General features: G+C 36.3%; 1 protein-coding gene across 8 annotated transcripts in view; it reads right to left on the bottom strand.

Annotated features, from left to right (window-relative positions):
* The window catches only part of POLK (DNA polymerase kappa), a 91046-nt gene that overhangs the window by 40382 nt on the left and 29794 nt on the right, over nt 1-20870 (bottom strand). For all 8 annotated transcript variants that reach the window (XM_054488535.2, XM_054488540.2, XM_054488541.2 and 5 more), the window contains exons 2-3: nt 14651-14798; nt 9235-9354 (exon numbers count right to left, since the gene is read on the bottom strand). In XM_054488535.2, the coding sequence (XP_054344510.1) occupies nt 9235-9354; nt 14651-14785 (255 nt within the window). In that variant the 5' untranslated portion in view covers nt 14786-14798. The remainder of the gene's footprint in view (nt 1-9234; nt 9355-14650; nt 14799-20870) is intronic.

Below are 20870 nucleotides of genomic sequence, written 5' to 3'. Positions count from 1 at the left end.
TTCAAACTATACCACAAGGCTATAGTAACCAAAACAGCATGGTACTGGTAACAAAACAGATATATAGACCAATGGAACAGAACAGAGGCTTCAGAAATAACACCACATATCTACAACCATCTGATCTTTGACAAACCTGACAAAAACAAGCAATGGGGAAAGGATTCCCTATTTAATAAATGGTGTTGGGAAAACTGGCTAGCCATATGCAGAAAACTGAAACTGGACCCCTTCCTTACACCTTATACAACAATTAACTCAAGATGGATTAAAGACTTTAATATAAGACCTAAAACCATAAAAACCCTAGAGGAAAACCTAGGCAATACCATTCAGGACATCGGCATGGGCAAAGACTTCATGACTAAAACACTGAAAGCAATTGCAACAAAAGCCAAAATTGACAAATGGGATCTAATTAAACTAAAGAGCTTCTACACAGCAGAATAAACTATCAGCAGAGTGAACAGGCAACCTACTGAATGGGAGAGAATTTTTGCAATCTATCCATCTGACAAACAGCTAATGTCCAGAATCTACAAGGAACTTACACAAATCTACAAGAAAAAACCAAACAACCCCATCAGGCAAAGGATATGAAGAGACACTTTTCAAAAGAAGACCTTTATGCAGCCAACAAACAAAAAAACACATCATCAATGGTCATTAGAGAAATGCAAATCAAAACCACAATGAGATACCATCTCACACCAGTTAGAATGGTGATCATTAAAGAGTCAGGAAACAACAGATGCTGGAGAGGATGTGGAGAAATAGGAATGCTTTTACACTGTTGGTGGGCGTGTAAATTAGTTCAACCGTTGTGGAAGACAGTGTGGTGATTCCTCAAGGATCTAGAACCAGAAATACCATTTGACCCAGCAATCCCATTACTGGTTATATACCCAAAAGATTATAAATCATTCTACTATAAAGACATATATACATGTATGTTTATTGCAGCACTATTCACAATATAAGACTTGGAACCAACCCAAATGCCCATCAATGATAGACTGGATAAAGAAAATGTGGCACATATACATCATGGAATACTATGCAGCCATAAAAAATGAATTCATATCCTTCGCAGGGACACGGATGAAGCTGGAAACCATCATTCTCAGCAAACTAACACAGAAACAGAAAACCAAACACTGCATGTTCTCACTCATAAATGGGAGTTGAACAATGAGAACATATGGGCACAGGGAGGGGAATATCACACATTGGGGCCTGTTGGGGGGTGGGGGTCAAGGGAAGGGATAGCATTAGTAGAAATACCTAATGTAGATAATGGGTTGATGGGTGCAGCAGACCACCATGGCACATGTATACCTATGTAACAAACCTGCACATTCTGCACATGTATCCCAGAACTTAAGTATAATAATAAAACAAATTTTTTTAAAGAAACAAAAAATAGAATAACAGCTTTGGTTCAGGTCCTAGCACTGCAACTCATTAGTTACAGGACAGGGAGCAATTTAACCCCTTTCGTGTTTACTTCCCTTATTTGTAAAGTGGTACTAAACCAACCTCAATAGGTTATTGAAAGAATTAAAAGAGACACCCATGTAATGCACCTATCTAGGGATACAATAAGGGCTTAATTATCTATAATTATAAAGTAGAAGTTACATTTGTTGAGTATATGTGTCATATAATATGCTAAGTGCTTCCTATGTTAACTCATTTACTGGTCATAATTCTGAGATCATAATTATTGTTCCCATTTTAGAGATGAAACTAAAGCTCAGTAAGAGTAAGTAATTTGCCCTAAGTCATAGACCTAGTAAATGTTAGCACTAAACACTGAAACCAGGTTACTCTGAAGTCTGTTTTTGATTATGCTATGATGCTTCCCTACAATAGATTTTTTAAAGTCTGTAATGTTGAAATACACTCAAATCAAACTGTAATGGTATATTTTCTATCCATATTATGTCTTATTTTCTTTAAAAATCTCCCATACACTGAGGAGACTATTTCAGAAATAATGTGTTTTTCTGGTTTTGTTTTCTTAAATTAGTATTTCCCCAAGACTATTGAATAAATTTGAGTTAATAAAATCAATTGTTGGCCAGCCCCAGTGGCTCATGCATGTAACCCCTTTGGGAGGCTTAAGTGGAAGGGTAGCTTGAGGCCAGGAGTTTGAGATTGGCCTGGGCAACATGGCGAGATCCTGTCTCTACAAGCCCCGTAGTTGGAGGTTGCAGTGAGCCATGACGGCACCACTGCACTCCAGCCTGGGTGACAGAGACCCTGTCTCCAAAAAAAAAAAAAAAAAAAAAAAAACCCAAATCAATAAATTGCCAAAATGGTCAAAATGCACTGATTTGCTGTATAGCTGTCATGCGATGTAACATAAACATCCGTCTACTTGATTTATGAACCCATGTTCTTATACAACAATTTGTCAGTTACAAAAATGATTGTGCTTTAAGAAGTCCACTGAGATTGGGAAAGGGTGGAGTATGCTTAAGGAGGTTCTGAACACCCTAGGGGTTCATGCCTATAAAGGTTGCTTACCTTAGCTCGACTAGCAATAGTTCATACTATCATATCACACATAATAAAATCTAGTACTTGGAAATTTTAAGACTCTAAAATAGAAACACATTTCCTATGAAAACAACTCTGTTCTCTCAGGCCTTCTTGACTCCTTAAACTTCCTCAATCTCCTCCCATTTATACAGCTTCTTTTGGAGGAAGCTCAACAAATGAAACAATTTAACAATCAACATAAAACACGTTTCCTGCCATTCCTGTTGCAAAAGATGTCAGACAGCCTCTGATGAAATAGTCAACCAAAACTGGAACAAAATCTTAAATTCTGCTATACAATGAAGATACTTTCTATTCCTTCAGATTATTAGTATATTTAAGGATATGAGCTTTAAAAATAGTGTGAATAGCTAACAGTTGTTAGCATCACTTATATACTGTATCATTAAAACTGTTAAATATATTTGTAGGTTATAGATCAATAAAATGAAAATGTCCAGAAAGTACATTGCTTAAGGATTAATATCAATTTTAAAATAATATTATTGTGGATAGAACTGATTTTTTTAAAACCTTGATAAAATGATGCCTAAGTTTATTTGAAAGAAACATGCATGAGAAAAACAAAAAAAATTTTAAAGAAGAGTTACAAGCGAGAATATTAAACTATATTCCTACCGTTCAATAACTAAAACTGTATGGTACTGATACAGGAAAAGACTGAAATGATTAGAAGAGAGAGTCCAGAAATAAATCAAAGAATAATTGAGAATTTTTTAATTTGGAAGTGCTTCATTTCAACTCAGTGAAGAAAGGATTCATGATTCAATAAATGGAGTTGGGACAAGTGAATCACCACTTAGGGAAAATAATACTATGCAGGGAAAACATAACACCATTTAAGAAAAACATACTTCACACTTTACATCAAAACAAATTCCAAATTGACTAAAGATATGAGTATGCCAAGAGCTATAAAAATACTAAAAGAAGACATAGGCATGGTTATGAGGAATAATTTTCCAAGTACAATACCAAGACCAAAAAAAAAAAAAACCAAAAATTATAAGAATACTGTTCCTGGAACTAGTAAGTGATAATAATCAGTTACAAGATATAAGGCTAATATACAAAAGTCAAATCACTTTCCTATATGCCATGAATGAACAAGTAAAATTTAAAAATTAAAACACATTACAGGCCCAACATGTTGGCTCACACCTGTAATCCCAGCACTTTGGGAGGCCGAGGCGGGTGGATCACTTGAGCTCAGGAGTTCAAAACCAGCCTGGCCAACACGGTGAAACCCTGTCTCAACTAAAAATACCAAAACTAGCCAGGCATGGCAGTGAGCATCTGTAATCCCAGCTACCGGGAAGTGGAGGCAGGAGAATTGCTTGAACCCAGGAAGAGGAAGATGCAGTGAGCTGAGGTCATCCCACTGCACTGCAGCCTGGGTGACAGAGGGAGACTCTGTCTCAAAAACAAAACAAAACAAAAAACACATTACAATTTACATTAAAACCTCCAAAAATGAAATACTTAGGAACAAATGTAACAAAATATGTACAAGATCAACATGAGGAAAACTACAAAGTCTGAAGAAAGAAAGCAAAGAAGAACTAAATACGGTCTCTGGCCTATGATGGTTCAACTTAAGATTTTTCAACTTTATGAGGGGTTTATCTGGACAGAACCCCACCATTAAGTCAGGGAATATCTGGACTTATGATGGTTTGACTTACAATTTTTCAACTGTATAATGGGTTTATCCAAATGTAACTCCATTGTAAGCCAAGGAGCATCTTTAAATGGAGAGATATTCCATGTTCATGAACAGGAAGACTCTATTATCACATGCCAGTTCTTCCCAACTTCATCTATATACTCAATGCAATCCTAGTCAAAATCCCAGCAAGCTATTTTGTGGATGTCAACAAACTGATTCTAAGATTTATATGGAGAGGCAAAAGACCCAATTAGCCAACACAATATTGTAGAAGAAGAACAAAACTGAAGGACGGAAACTACTTGACTTCAAGACTTACTATAAAGTTACAGTAATTAAGAGAGTGTGGTATGGGCAAAAGAATAGACAAATAGATCAATGAAAGAGAATACAGAGCCCAGAAACAGACTCACATAAATACAGACAATTGGTCTTTGACAAAGGAGCAATGACTCAATAAAATGGAGAAGAGTTTCTTTCTTTTTTTTCTTTTCTTGAGACAGAGTCTCATTCTGTTGCCCAGGCTGGAGTGCAGTGGTGCAATCACGGCTCACTGCCACCTCGACCTCCCAGGCCCAAACAATCTTCCCACCTCAGCCTCCCAAATAGCCAGGACCATGGGCCTGTGCCACCACCCCCAGTTAATTTTTTCTATTTTTTGTAGAAGCAGGGTCTTGCTATGTTGCCTAGGCTGGTCTTGAACCCCTGGGCTCAAGCGATCTTCCCACTTTGGCCTCCCAAAGTGCTGGGTTTACAGGCATGAGCCGCCACACCTAGCAAGAAAAGAGTTTTTTAACAAATTGTGCTGGAACAATTGGATATCCTCATGTTAAAAAAAAAAAAGAAAAGAAGATGAACTATGAACTTATTTCCTCTACAAAAATGAACTCAAATGAATCACAGACCTAACTGTAAAATGCAAAACTATAAAATTCCTAGAAGATAACATAAGAGAAAATCTAGATGGACTTGGATTTGATGATGACTATTTAGATACAATGCCAAAGGCACAATCCATGAAAGAAAGAATTGATAAACTAGACTTCATTAAAATTAAAAATTTCTGCTCTGTGAAAGATACTGTCAATAGAATAAAAAGCAAAGCCACAGGTTGGGAAACAATATTTGCAAAAGACATATCTGATACAGGTCTGTTGCCCAAAATATACAAAGAACTCTTAAAAACCAAAAATAAGAAAGCAAACAACTTGATTAAAAATGGTCAAGGACCTTAACAGACACCTCAACAAAGAAGATATACAGATGGCAAATAAGCACATGAAAAGATGCTCCACATCATATGTCATCAGGGAAATGCAAATTAAAACAACAATGAGATACCACTATACACATATTAGAATAGCCAAAATTCACAATACTGACAACACCAAATGATGGCAATAATATTTAGCAACAGGAATCCTCATTCATTGTTGGTGGGAAGACAAAATGGTATGGTCACTTTGGAAGACAGTTTGGCAGTTTCTTATAAAGCTAAACATATTTTTATTTTACCACATTATCCCGCAATTGTGCTCCTTAGTATTCACCTAAAGGAGTTGAAAACTTATGTCTACACATAAGCCTGGCCATGGATATTGACAGCAGCTTTATTCATAATTCCCAAAACTTAGAAGCAACCAAAGTAACCTTTAGTAGGTAAATGGACAGACAAATAGCTTGACAGCTCATTTATTTTATGTGCTGAATATTATTCAATTGTCTGTGGTATGGCTCACGCCTGTAATCCCAGAACTTTGGAAGGCTGAGGCAGGCGGATGACATGAGGCCAGGAGTTCCAGACCAGATTGGTCAACATGATGAAACACTGTCTCTACTAAAAAATGCAAAAATTAGCTGGGCATGGTGGTGGGCACTGGTTATCCCAGCTACTCGGGAGGCCGAGGGAGGAGAATAGCTTGAACCTGGGAGGTGGAGGTTGCAGTGAGCCAAAATCGCACCACTGCACTCCAGCCTGGGCAACAAAGTGAGAGAGACTCCATCTCAAAAAAAAAAAAAAAAAAAATTGTCTGTGGTACACCCAGACAATTGAATAATATTCAGTACATAAAATAAATGAACTATCAAGCCAAGAAAAGACATGAAGGAAATGTAAATGCATACATTTACATTACATTGCATAAGTAAAAACAATCAGTCTGAAAAGGCTACATCCTGTATGATTCTAATATATGACATTCTGGAAAACGGAAAACTATGGAGATAGTAAAAAGGTCAGTGATTGCCAGGGCTTAGTGGGGGAGGGAGGGAAGAATAGATGGAGCACAGAGTATTTTTTTAGGGCAGTGAAACTACTCTGTATGATACTATAATGGTGGATGCACCTCACTGTACATTTGTCTAAACCCACAGAATGTACACCACCAATATTGAACCCTAATGTAAACTATCAACTTTGGATGATAATGTTGTGTCAACGTAGATTCATAAACTGTAACAAATGTACCCCTCTGGTGGGGGATGTGATAGCAGGGGAGGCTATGCCTGTGGGGAGACAGGAGTATATGGAAAATCTTTCTACCTTTTATTCAATTTTGCTGTGAACCTAAAACTGCTTTGAAAAATAAGGTCTTTTTATACAGGCTTGTGTTTGTTCACTGCAGCACTATTCACAACAGCAAAGACATGGAATCAATCTAAATGCTCATCAATGATAGACTGGATAAAGAAAATTTTGTACATATACACCATGGAATACTGTGCGGCAATAAAAAAGAATGAGATGTCTTTTGCAGGGACATGGATGGAGATGGAGGCCATTATCCCTAGTAACTAACAAAGGAACAGAAACCACATACCGCATGTTCTCACTTATAAGTGGGAGCTAAATCATGAAACCACATGGACACATAGAGGGGAACAACATACACTGGGGCCTACTGGAGGGTGGAGGATGGGAGGAGGGAGAGGATCAGGAAGAATAACTAATGAGTGGTACTAGGCTTAATGCCTGGGTGACAAAATAATCTGTACAACAAACCCCCATGACACCAGTTTACTTATATAACAAACCTGCACTTGTACCCCTGAACTTAAAAGTTAAAAAAAATAAATTTTGAAGTGAAAGGAAGATATATATATATATATATATATTTTTTTTTTTTTTTAAAGTCACTGGATTTGATTACATAAACATTAAAAATTCTATGGGAAAAACTACAAAATTAAAAGACAATATATTGGAAAAATATTCGTAACAAATGGCAAGAAAAAATCTCTAATATATTAAGACCTTATAAATCAAGATAAATAGATATAAACTCCCCCAGAAATGGGGGCAAAAAACATTGCTTCAGGCTGCTGCTTGAACCCCAAAATCCATTCTTCCTTCCTTCCATAGTAATGGATTTTCAGCTGGGCACATGGCACCCAGCTAAAGTTATAGTCTCTCTTGCAGTTAGGTGTGGCCATGTAACAAACTCTTGCCAAAGAATGTCAGCTGAAGTAATGTGTGCAACTTCTTTTTCACTTATTTAATAGCAAATTACTGTACTTGCCTTCAATTTTTTCCCTTTCTTCCTTAACCAGGAGATGCAATATGGATGGAAAATAATTCACTTTTGTTAATTCAGGTAAGGATAACACCAGGGGATGATGGAACAACATGATTTAAAGAACCTGGGTCTCTAAATGATAATCAGAGCCACTCACCAGCTAGAACTACTCACTTATTATGTGAGAAAGAAAGCAGATCTTATTTAAAATATTACATTTTTGGTCTCTTGTGCTAGCAACTTAGTGTATATACTCACAAACAGAATAAAAGAGGAAATTCTCACAATAAGGAAATATTAATGGCTTACAACTATGTGAGAAAATCAATAATTTCATGTTGAAAATGTAAAATGATACCATCTTTGGTCAAAATAACAGCACTAGAGTACAAAGATAAGAATGATAATCACAGGGTTGCGAATGAAATAAAAAACTGAAATTGGGGTGGGATATGGTAAATAAATTATGGTACCTCCACACAGTGGAATGCTGTGAAGCATTAAAAATGATGATATGACAAATAAATCATCTTTCATCATAACAGAAGACCACTTAAAAATTATCTTGTGCTCTGAGAAGGCATATGTGTCAAAAAATGACACATTATATAGTTTGATAAAGAAAACATAAAATTTATGATCTTTGAACTCTGTCACAAGAGAAAGATTTTGTAGCATATTAGATTAATCTAATTTTATTGTTACCTTATAGACTAGAGCTCTGTTAACATTGGATCAGGTTTTGATAAAGAGTAAATTCCTCTTGCCATGACTTGTTTTACTATCAGATATTTGACTGCTTTGAGTTGTCAGTCTACCACACAGTGCCCTGCAACTTGGATATTCCCAAACTTTTCTCCTGAAATAACTTTTAATAGAAGAGGAAACTTGGAGTATTTACTTCCCGAAGATTCTGGAGAAGGCAAAAACCTTCCAAGGTTTTAGAAGTCTTGTGTTTTGTCTTAAAAGTTCATGTACATTTGGCATTCTAATCTATAGTGTGACTTTTTATTTTACTATATAAAATAGTAAAAATGTTTACTATTTTACATATATTTTATTATGTAATTAGTTAACATATTCCTCAAATATTCTTTTGCAAAATCAGCATTGCAGAAAACATGCCACATTTATCCTGTGCCCTTTGCTAGCTGTGATGTATACAATAAAAAGAACATAGGCTTTGGATTAAATCCTAGTTCTGCTAACTACCTGTCCTATCAAGCTGGGCAAGTTACTCAACCTAATTAAGACTTCATTTACTCTTCTGTATAATAGAGGTGACAATGTCTATGTGTGGAGTCTTTATGTAAATGAGCAGAGCAACACTTAGCAAAGTATGTTCATTTGCTGAATATGTATGCTTTACAACATAATTAACATTTACATTTCATCTTGTTTTCAGTTATGACTTGACAATACATTTTAACTGTCAATTACTATTCTACCAGCTTCCACTTTATTTAACAATTTAATTAATACCTGTGATTGTGCTTTTCTTAGCTGTTGGCTGGTGATTTGAGCTTTTTGTTGCATCATATTTTCAATTCGTTGGTTGACTTGCTTTTCTTTCTTGAGCTCATTTCCATAAAATCTGGACCCCTATGGAAGAAAACAAAAGCATAAGAAAAATATTTGAAGGAAAGCATCACTGTAGTATAGCCTGGTGGCTAAGGGCACATACTCAGGAAACAGAAGATTAAATTTAAAACTTAGCTCTACTACTTACTAGCTAGGTGACCCTAAAATTATTTAATCTTTCTACATCTCAGTTTCTTTATTTGTAAGATGAATTTATTAGTAGTTAACTAAATCACAGGATTGTTGTGAGCAGTACTTAGCACAGTACAAGCTCTCTGAGATGAATACAGATTTGCATTCAGAAAAGAACAGTATGTCCTAGGTAAGATCCACAGAGGGTATCAAAGGCCTTAGTGGGTTGGATCATCAGTTATCTGTTGCATTAAAAAATACTCCTGACAAAGTATTTTCAAATATTTAATGTTAAGTCATTAAAGAAAATGTAGAAAATAATTCAAAAAACTGCCCATCATTTCATCACTGAACATAGTGTCTATCCATTTATCTCGTTGATAGACATTTAGCTTATTTTCATTTTTTGGCTACAGTGAAAAATGCTATCATAAACATTTGTGGACAAGTTTTCATGTAGACATATGTTGTCATTTATCTCAGGGATGCAACTAGGAGTAGGGTTTCTGTGTCATATGGTACCTCTATACTCAACCTTTTGAGGAAATGCCAGTCTGTTTTCCAAAGTGGTTGAACCATTTTATAATCCCATCAGCAATGTAGGAGGGTTCCAATTTCTCCACATTCTTGCCAACATTTGTTACTGTGTCTTACTTATTATAGCTATTCTAAGCAATAGTAGCATGAATGGCATCTCTTTGTGGTTTTTAAATTTTTATTTCCCTGATGACTAATGATATTGAGCATCTTTTCATGTGCCTAGAGCCATTTGTATATCTTCTTTACTGAAATGTCTATTCACATCTTTTGACGATTTTCTGATTCAGTTGCTTGTCTTATTGAGTTGTAGACATTTTCTGTATATTCTGGATATAAGTCTTTTATCACATGTGTTTTACAAATATTTTACCCAAGGCACATTGCTTTTTCTTTTTTTTTTTTTAAGAGACTGGGGGGGTCTCATTATGTTGCCCAGGCTGGTCTCAAACTCCTGATCCTCCTACCTCAGCCTTCCAAAGTGTTAGGATCACAGGCGTGAGCCACCACACCTGTTTTTTTATTTTTATTGCTGTCTTTTGAAGTATAAACATTTTAAATTTTGATAAGGACCAATTCATCAACTTTCTTTTATTGATTGTTCTTTTAGTATCGCATCTAAGAAATTTCTGCCTAACTGAAGGTCTCAGAGGCTTTCTCAAATTTTCTTCTAAAAGTTGTATTGTTCTGGCTTTTTAAGTCTATTTTGAGTTAATTTTGTGTATGGCGTAAGGGTTTTGTTTTGTTTTTAAGAGACAGGGTCTCACTATGTTGCCCAGGCTGGTCTCAAACTCCTGGGCTCAAGTGATCCTCCTATCTCGGCCTATCAAAGTGCTGGGATTACAAGTGTGAGCCACTGTACCTGGCCCTTTTATTTATTTTTATTGCCTGACTGCACTGGTTAGAACTGTTAGGACTATGTTGAGTAGAAAAGGTGAGAGTGGACATTCTTGCCTTGTTCCTCATTTTAGGGAGAAAGTGTTCAGCCTTCCACCATAAAGTATGATGTACACTGTAGGTTTTCTTATAGATGCCCTTTACTAGACTGAGGAACTACCCTTCTATTTCAAGTTTGTTAAGAGCTTTTAGCATGAATAGTGGTGGGATTTTATCAAATATGCTTTTTCTGAGTCTACTAAGATGATTGTGTGGTTTTTTGCCCTTTATTTTAATATGATGTATTACATTAATTGATTTTCAGATCTCTTTTTTTTTTCTTTTTCTGAGAAGGAGTCTTGCTCTGTTGCCCAGGCTGGAGTGCAGTGGCGCAATCTCGGCTCACTGCAACCTCCACCTCCCGGATTCAAGCAATTCTCCTGTCTCAGCTTCCCAAGTCGCTGGGACTACAGGCATACGCCACCACGCCTGGCTTATTTTTGGATTTTTAGTAGAGACGGGGTTTCACCATATTGGTCAAGCCGGTCTTGAACTCCTGACCTCAGGTGATCCACCCGCCTCAGCCTCCCAAAGTGCTGGGGTCATAGGCATGAGCTTGGCTGATTTTTAGATCTTAAACCAACCTTGCTTTCCTAAGATGAATCCCATTTGGTTATGTTGCATAATCTTTTTGCTATATTGTTTAAATCAGTCCCCTAATATTTTGTTGAGGACTTTTGCATTCATAACGATGTATAACCTTGTGTTTGGCTTTGGTATCAGGGTGATACTGGCCTCATAGGAGTTGGGAAGTGTTCCACCCTTCTCTATTTTCTAGAAGAGCTTGTGGAATACTGGTATCATTTCTTCTTTAAATATTTGATAAAACTCACCAGAGAAGCCAAATGGCCTGGTCTTTTTTCTTTGATGGGAAGATTTTTAATTACTAATTTATTTTCTTATTATATAGGTCTATTTAGATTCTCTGTATCTTCTTGAGTCCATTTTGAAAAATTGTAAACTTCTAGAAATGTGTCCAATTTATTGGAATTTGTTTTAAAATACTCCTCCCTCCAAAAATCAGTAGGGGAAGGGCAAGACAGATAACTATATTTGCAAAAATGTTGGTAATTGTTGATGCTGGGTGATGATTATATGGGGATTTACTTTACTATTCTCTGTAATTTTCTATATATTTTAAATTTTCTGATAAAAGTTTTAAAAAAGTAAATTGTATTGCTATGGAATAGTAACAATTAGAAAATTCCAATTTAAACAAGGTACCATTTATAATAAACTCACCTCATGCACTAAAGGAATATATATTATTCTATGTATTTTTATATACCAATCATGTGATATGTGCCAATTATATATGCACCTATATATTTTTGATATATATCACATAAAATTTATATGAAAGCAAAGCTTCAAGAATACTCAAGATATTCTTGAAAAAGAACAAAGTGTAAAAAACAGAAATTGTGCTAGCAGATATCAAGGCTTATTATAAAGTATGATAATAAAAAAACATGTTGTATACATACAAACAGGCAAATGATCCAGTGGAACAGAAGAGAAAGCACACCAGATCAGTAGGAAAAGGATGGACTATTTAATAACTTGTACTGGGACACAGAGAATAGAGAGGGAGGATCAGATAGATAGGGACATCTAGGGTAACCTACATATTCTATTTCTTAACCTAAAAACTAGATTCATAGGTTTTATTCATTTTATTCTTTTTGAACATTTTTATGATGAAAATATCAAAAAAGTCTCAAACAGAAAAAACATGAACACAATAAACACGTATAAAACTATCACTCAGATTTAACAGCTGTTAACATTTTACTGTATATGCTTCATTACAAGTGAAAAATTTTAAATTATAAATATCAAGATATTTAGCCATTCCACAGAAGATTTCGGTATGCATTTAAATATAAGGCCATTTTCCCACTTCATCACAGTAACATTTTCATAGCTAACAAAGTTAACAATAATTCCTTAACTTTTTATCTTGGAATTTTCAAATCTGCAAAAGCTGAAAAAATAGTACAATGAACACTTATATACCCTTACCTAGATTCATCAATTAATATCCTGCTACATTTGATTTCTTCCCCAACTTCTATGTATATATGTTGGGGATATGTTGGGGAAGTATGAGTGTATACACACACACACATACATACACACACACACACACTTTCCCCTCCTTTTGGCTAAACCATTTTAAAGTAAGTTGCTGTGGACATCACCATGCATTTCCTAAGAACAAGGATATTCTCTTAAAGTTTACATCTTTCTACATGTATATTAATACATGTATTGTGTTTATTAATATACATAACATATAATACAACATACTAATATACATTATATATCATGTATATATAATGTATATTAATATTGATATACATTGATAATACACATAACACATTAATACATATATATTCTATAATATATAAATGAAACAAAAAAGTGGTAAAAAAATTAAAGAATTCTTTTATAACTTTGAAGAAAGCCATATGTAGTTGACATTCAAGTACATAAAATGGTGCAAACAAAAAATTTCTGAACAGGAGAAACTACCATAAGCAAAGTCAAAAGATAACTAATTATTGAATGTGCATATGTATATAGAATATATAATCAAAGTTCATAAAAAATGAAATACAAATAATTTTTAAAATATCAAAAGAGCGCCAGGCACAGTGGCTCATGCCTATAATCCCAGCACTTTGGGAGGCTAAGGTAGAGGGATTGCTTGAGGCCAGCAGTTCAAGACTAGCCTGGGCAACATAGTGAGACCTCCTCTCTACAAAAAATAGAAAGTTAGCCAGGCTTGGTGGCATGTGCCTATTGTCCTAGCTCTTCAAAGGCTGAGGTGGGAGGAACACTTGAGACCAGGGTGAGGCTGTAATGAGCTATTATTGTGCTACTAGACTCCAGCCTGGGTGACAGAGTGAGACCTTGTCTCAAAAAGAAGAAAAGATATGCAACTAATTTTTCATAAGAGGAATACAAATTAATGATATACTATATTACCTCAGATTGACAAATTCAAAAGTTTAGTAATACACTGTGTTGGCACAGTTTCAGTATGGTAATACATACTCTCAGATATTTGTAGTGGAAGTGTGAATTGATAGAAACACCATAGTGGGTAATTTGGCAATTCATAAAAATCACACATGCATATATTCTTTTGTGCTATGTGTAGTTGGTGAAACAATTCCACTTGTAGGAATCTCTTCCACAGTTATACTTGCACATATAGAAAGTGATAAAATATGTTATTCCCTACTTCACTAGTAATGTTTGTAAAAATAAAAGACTACAAATGACATATATTTATCCATAAACTTTTTGGATGGGTCAATAAATTACATTATATCCACATACACAGGTATACAAAGAATGAAGATCTTTAATTACCTATACAGAAAGAGCTCCAAGTTATATTAACTGAAAAAAAAAATCCAAATACCAAAACAATTTCTCCCATTGGGGTTAAAAAAAAGGTGAACAGGAACATGTACATTATTTTGGTTTTAAATGCCTATTATATGCATGTGAAATAGAAACCTGGATGGTAGGAGCAACAGAATAGAAGGGAGATTATTCCATACCCTTTTGTAGTTTAAAAATAATATATATTAAAATATTGAAATATTAAATACAAATGATATTCAAATGATTTTCTTTGAAACAGAAAGTTAAAAGGTCATTAAATTTCACGTATCAAAAGAAACAAGAAACATACCTTTGTGGCTTCCATTATAATTTTGTTAATTTTCTCTTTATCTAATCCTTCCATTCCTGCTTTATTATCATTAAGTCCCATCCTAAGCAGAAGATCATCTTTGTAACTGTCACACTTCTCCTTTGTGCTATCCATGGTATAAATTTATCTGAAAAAGCATAAAGATAAACACTGCTTTTAAAACCATCTGTGGCCAGGCGTGGTGGCTCATGCCCGTAATCCTAGCACTTTGGGAGGCCGAGGCGGGCAGATTGACTGAGCTCAGGGGTTCGAGACCAGCCTGGGCAACACGGTGAAACCCTGTCTCTACTAAAATACAAAAAAATTAGCCAGGCATGACGACGTGCGCCTGTAGTCCCAGTTACTAGGGAGGCTGAGGCAGAAGAATTGCTTGAACCTGGGAGGCAGAGGTTGCAGGGAGCCGAGATTGCACTACTGCACTCCAGCCTGGGTGACAGAGCGAGACTTTCTCTCCAAAAAACAAACAAACAAAAACCAGAAAAAACTCCAAAAGACATGTTGTGGGGGTGGGGGGGTGGGGTGGGGCAGGAGCACCATGTGCATCCATTATGCATCAATAAAAAAGTTTTAAAACGTTAAATGATATAGAAATAAGCAAAACAAAAATTTTAAATGACAGTTAAGAATTTTTAGCTACTAAAAATTATTACTCAGATATAAAAAATTACAGTTGACTCTTAGACAACACGGGTTTGAACTGAGAGGATCCACTCATATTTGAATTTCTTCCGTCTCTGCCACCCTCAAGACAGAAAGACCAACCCCACTGCTTTCTCCTCCTTAGTTTACTCAACATGAAGACAAGATGAAGATCTTTATGATCTACTTCCACTTAATGAATAATAAATATATTTTGTCTCCTTTATGATTTTCTTAATAACATTTTTCTTTCTCTGGCTTTCTTTATTGTAAAAATACAGTACAGAACAAATATAACATACAAAATACATATTAATCAATGGTATACCTTATTAGTAAGGTTTCCAGTTTACAATAGGCTATTAGTAGTTACGTTCTTCAGGAGTCAAAAATTATATGTGAATTTTTGATTGTGTGTGGGCAGGGTCCCTAGCCCCTGTGGTGTTCAAGGGTCATCTGTACTATCACAAGATTATGATATTCTTGGAGAGAAGAAAGGAATTAGCATTTTCTGCATGCTCCATTCTAGCTACTATGCTTTAGGCACCACGTGTGAGGGCCATAACAGCCCTGATAGATATTATTCTCCATACAAAAAGATAACAAACCTGAGTCTTAGAACACGTCTACTGACACAAATTTGCTAACAAGTGGCAACACATGTGTTGGAACCCAGGCATGAGTAGAAAACTTATGTTTCTACCCAGATTAAAACATGGTATAGAAATACAAAATAATACTTCCTCTACTATACATGTTAAGTTCAAATGCATTTATTATCTACTGTATGCAGATCTCCTTAAGGCAATGAAAAAATACAGAAAAAAAAAAACCTAGAAAGTTACGTCACCTCTAAGGTTAAGAAAAATCCTTTCAGATAATAATTCTTTAATATCTTTATATACTTTATAGTTTATCTTCACATACATTAGCTTTTAAAGATATTTATAACCATGCAAAACAGATCTGGTTATTTTCATATTAGGGAGAAAAAAATGAGAACTTCAGCAAGATTGAATGAATTGCCCATCATAACTGTTAGTAAGTGGAAGAATTGGGATTTGAATGCAAGCCTTCTTACTTCAACTCTGATGCACTCCATGACATTACGGTTGCCTCCAATTTGGGGATCATGTATGCTATAAATAAGTGGCCAGATGAACAGTTGTCATGAATCTAAAATAAATTACGATTGTGACTTATTTGTATGATTTAGAGTGCGCTCATTTACTCCACTCTGCCTTGAGGATCTTCCCTTAACAATGCTGCTTCTGTTTTTGGCACCAGCAAAGAATAAAAAGAATTTTGGAAGGGACTCTGAATACTGTGACTATTAGTGGTAGTTTCACTAGGAAAAAAAGTATACATCATGGTAGTTCTCAAACTTTGCTGCACATTAGGCCCACCTGGAGAGCTGTGACGCCAAAGCTCCTCCCATACCAAATAAATCAGAAGGTCTGGGAGTAGGAGCCAGATAGGGGTATTTTAAAGAGATGCCCAGGTAATTCCATTGTGTCCCAAAGTACAAGAACCACTGGTATAGATGTTATTTCGTAGTGCCCAGGGGAATATAGGTTGGTTTTTTTGTTATCATTTGAATTTTTTTCCCTTCGACTATCACACTGAGCTAATATTACTCTATATTTTGCCTTACGCTTCATTAATTCAATTCGTTGTCATTTTCTAGTAAAGCAGGTGAATGTAATTCAGTCATAATTTCACCATACCTTCACTACTAAAGAGTGAAGTGGCTAAATGCAAACATCCTACATTTAAGCTGTCTTGCCCATATGTTTCTGGGTTTATCATTGTTGTTATTCATATTAATTAATTCATTCATTCAGAGATGAAGTCTCACTGTCACCCAGGCTGGAGTGCAGTGGTGTGATCTCGGCTTACTGTTACCTCCGCCTCCTGGGTTCAAGCGATTCTCCTGCCTCAGCCTCCCAAGTAGCTTGAACTACAGGCGCACACCACCATGTCTGGTTAATTTTTGTATTTTTAGTAAAGATGGGGTTTCGTCAATGTTAGCCAGGCTGGTCTCAAACTACTCAAGTGATCCGTCTGTCTCAGCCTCCCAAAGAGCTGAGATTACAGGCCTGAGCCACCACACCTGGCTCTTGTTTTTTAGAGGCAGGGGTGGGTTGCCCAGGCTGGACTTGAATTCCTGGGCTCAAGTGATCCTCCCACCTCAGCCTCCCAAACAGCTGAGACTGAAGGCACATACCACAACTCCTGGCTGCCTTGCCCTTTAAATGATGAAATGTATAAAAGGAAAATACATATTATTGAATGCCTACTCTTCACATATATTAATTGCTTAGCCAAAAAACTCTTGAGAAGAGGCCGGGTGCAGCATCTCATGGCTGTAATCCTAGCACTTTGTGAGGCCAAGGCAGGAGGATTGGTTAAGCCCAGGAGTTCAACACCAGCCCCGGTAACACAGTGAGACTCATGTCTACAAAAATAAAAGTAAAAAATTAGCCAAGTGTAGTGATGCACACCTGTAGCCCAAGCTACTTGGAAGGCTGAGTTGGGAGTTTCACTTGAGCCTGGGAGGTAAGGCTACAGTAGGCCATGGTCATGCCACTGCACTCCAGCCTGGGCAAGAGAGCAAGAACCTGTCTCAAAAAAACCAAACCAAACAAACAAACAAAAAACTCTTAAGAGTTGGTTTTGGTGCTTGAATCAAAAGAACTGGGCTATGGGCAATCCTGGGACAAGGCAAAATTGTGAGATAGGTAAAGTTAGTTTTTTGCTACCTTCCTGCTTATTGATACCTAATTACCATGAAACTTTTGTCCAGTTTCATAGGCATATGTTGACTATCATCTACATGCCAATGACTTACAGGTTTATAGCACCAGTCCAAATACCTGTTTGACATTTCAAGTTTAACATGTCCAAAAGTAATCTTTTCATCTGCCTCCATCCCCTTCAACCAGCTCCATTTACGGCCTTCCTGGTATCCATTGAGGGCAACTCTAATCTATTCCAGTTGCTCATGCAAATAACCCAGGAGTCATCGTTGACCCCTCTCTTTCTCATACACCCACATCCAAACTATCAGGAAATCCTGTGAGCTCTGCTTTCAAAATCACCCTGAATTTATTCAGGTTACTAGTTAAAAATATAAGGCACAGCTGGGAGCAGTGACTCATGCCTACAATCCCAGCACTTTGGGAGGCTGAGGTGGGTGGGTCACCTGAAATCAGGAGTTCGAGACCAACCTGGCCAAAATGGTGAAACCCCCTCTACTGAAAATACAAAATTAGCTGGGTGTGGTGGCACATGCCTATAGTCCCAGCTACTCAGGAGGCTGAGACAGGAGAATCACTTGAACCTGGGAGGCAGAGGCTTCAGTGGGCCGAGACTACACCACTGCACTCCAGCCTGGGCCAGACAGAACAAGACTCCATCTCAAAAATAAATAAATAAATAAATAAATAAGGCTGGGCGTGGTGGCTCACACCTGTAATCCCAGCACTTTGGGAGGCCGAGGCGGATGGATCACGAGGTCAGGGGTTCGAGACCAGCCTGGCCAATATGGTGAAACCCCGTCTCTACTAAAAATATAAAAATCAGCTGGGCGCGGTAGCAGATGCCTGTAATCCCAGCTACTCAGGAGGCTGAGGCAGGAGAATTGCTTGAAACTGGGAGACGGCGGTTGCAGTGAGCCAGGTTGTAGTGAGCCGAGATCACGCCACTTCACTGCAGCCTGGGCGACAGAGTAAGACTCCGCCTCAAAAAAAAAATACATATATACACACACACACACATATATACACATACATATAAGGCAAACTTTTGTTTTTTGTTGGTAATAAAGATGGAAACTTAGAATTTTTAAGAAAGAATTATAAGGAAAAAGTTTTAGTGTGGTAGGCCTCCTCCCACCTATAAGAGGTAAACAAAGCTATATAAAAAATCACACTGGTGATCAAAGTCACCTGGAATTAATCTACCAGAAAATATGCAAAATATACCAAAAGTAATAAGAGAGAAGGGGAGGAGACAGGGGATGGGGGAAAGGGAGAGTGAGGGAGAGAGAGGGGGCGGGAAGAGAGAGAGAGAGAGAGAGAAGTATGAATACGAAAGGCTAAACTACAGTAAGTTCCTAGGTGGAGCTTGTTTCCTATTTCTAATATACTGTAAATAACCAAATGCAATAATTTCCTCAGAAAACCTTTATATACTTTTAAGGACAAATACTATTTTAAATCTCCCAAATATTCAAATATTTAATACTTTGAACAGATTAAGCACCCAGAACAAAATTTCAGAATGTGATTAAATGCTCTTGTTATTCTCTATAAATTTAAATACAATGAATTGAATTAGGGATATTACTCTACATTTAAAGTAGTAATTTTCAAACCAATACATCTTATATGATCTACTTTAAAATTTCCTTTTTCATTTTCATTTATTGTAAAAATACTTTCTGAAATTTCAAGAAAATAAAAAATCACAATTTCAAGACTTTAACAGATTATTTTTCCATGTTCTTCAATTATTTTACATACAGATACATGAAAACATACACTGAAACCATATGGCCACAATTTTTGTATGACAAAAATGAAAGTATAGGTGCAACTTTGAATTGTTAGTTTTAGCTTTTAATATTTTTGCAAAACAAGAGGAAAAAACTTTAAAAAATATTTTAGACTGGATTTGAACGATTTTCTCATTTACATGTGTCACTGACAGAAAGAACAGAAATAATGAAACTCCACAGATCCTAAACCAAGAGTATATACACTAAAAGAAAACTCAAGTTTTTTTACCAGAGACAGAAGGCCTGCCTTGTGAGAACCATGCATGTATTCTCTTCTACTGCCTTTCTCCTTTTTTTATTCATTTAATTGGTTCTAGTGAAGAAGAATGGGACAGAGGGAAATTTAAAAATCTATACTCTACTTCATCCTAAAGACATTAAATTCATTCTTATAGAAGAATAAGCAGAAATTATCTTCTTTAGACAGGATAATATTCTGATATAAACATATTACCTACAGTGTCAATTCAAAGGTAAATTCCCCAAGCCCCAAGTTTTTGCTTTTGTTTTTTGGGTTTTTTTTGAGACAGAAGACGGAGTTTCAGTCTTGTTGCCCAGGCTGGAGTGCAATGGCACGATATCGGCTCATGGCAAACCTCTGCCTCCCAGGTTCAAGCGATTCTCCTGCCTCAGCCTCCCGAGTAGCTGGATAGCTAGGATTACAGGCATGCACCACCACGCCTGGCTAATTTTGTATTTTTTGTAGAGACGGGGGTTTCTCCATGTTGTTCAGGCTGGTCTCAAACTCCTGACCTCAGGTGATCTGCCCGCCTCAGTCTCCTAATGTGCTGGGATTATAGGCGTGAGTCACTGCACCCGGCCTCCAAGTTTTTAAGTTTCTATTTGGATGATGAGTTGCATATTTTATAAAAAGCCTTCCAGGTTCTTTAACAATGAAAACTTTAACTCAGAAATAAACATACTCATAAGTGTGAAAATCTAAGTTTTTATCTTATAGAAGTTGATTGTTTCTTGGAATGCTGACTCAACATGAAGGAG

Source organism: Pongo pygmaeus, chromosome 4, assembly GCF_028885625.2.
Source record: "Pongo pygmaeus isolate AG05252 chromosome 4, NHGRI_mPonPyg2-v2.0_pri, whole genome shotgun sequence".
NCBI lineage: Eukaryota > Metazoa > Chordata > Mammalia > Primates > Hominidae > Pongo > Pongo pygmaeus.
Note: the sequence above shows the minus strand (reverse complement) of the source record. Positions and strands in the feature narration are given on the sequence as shown.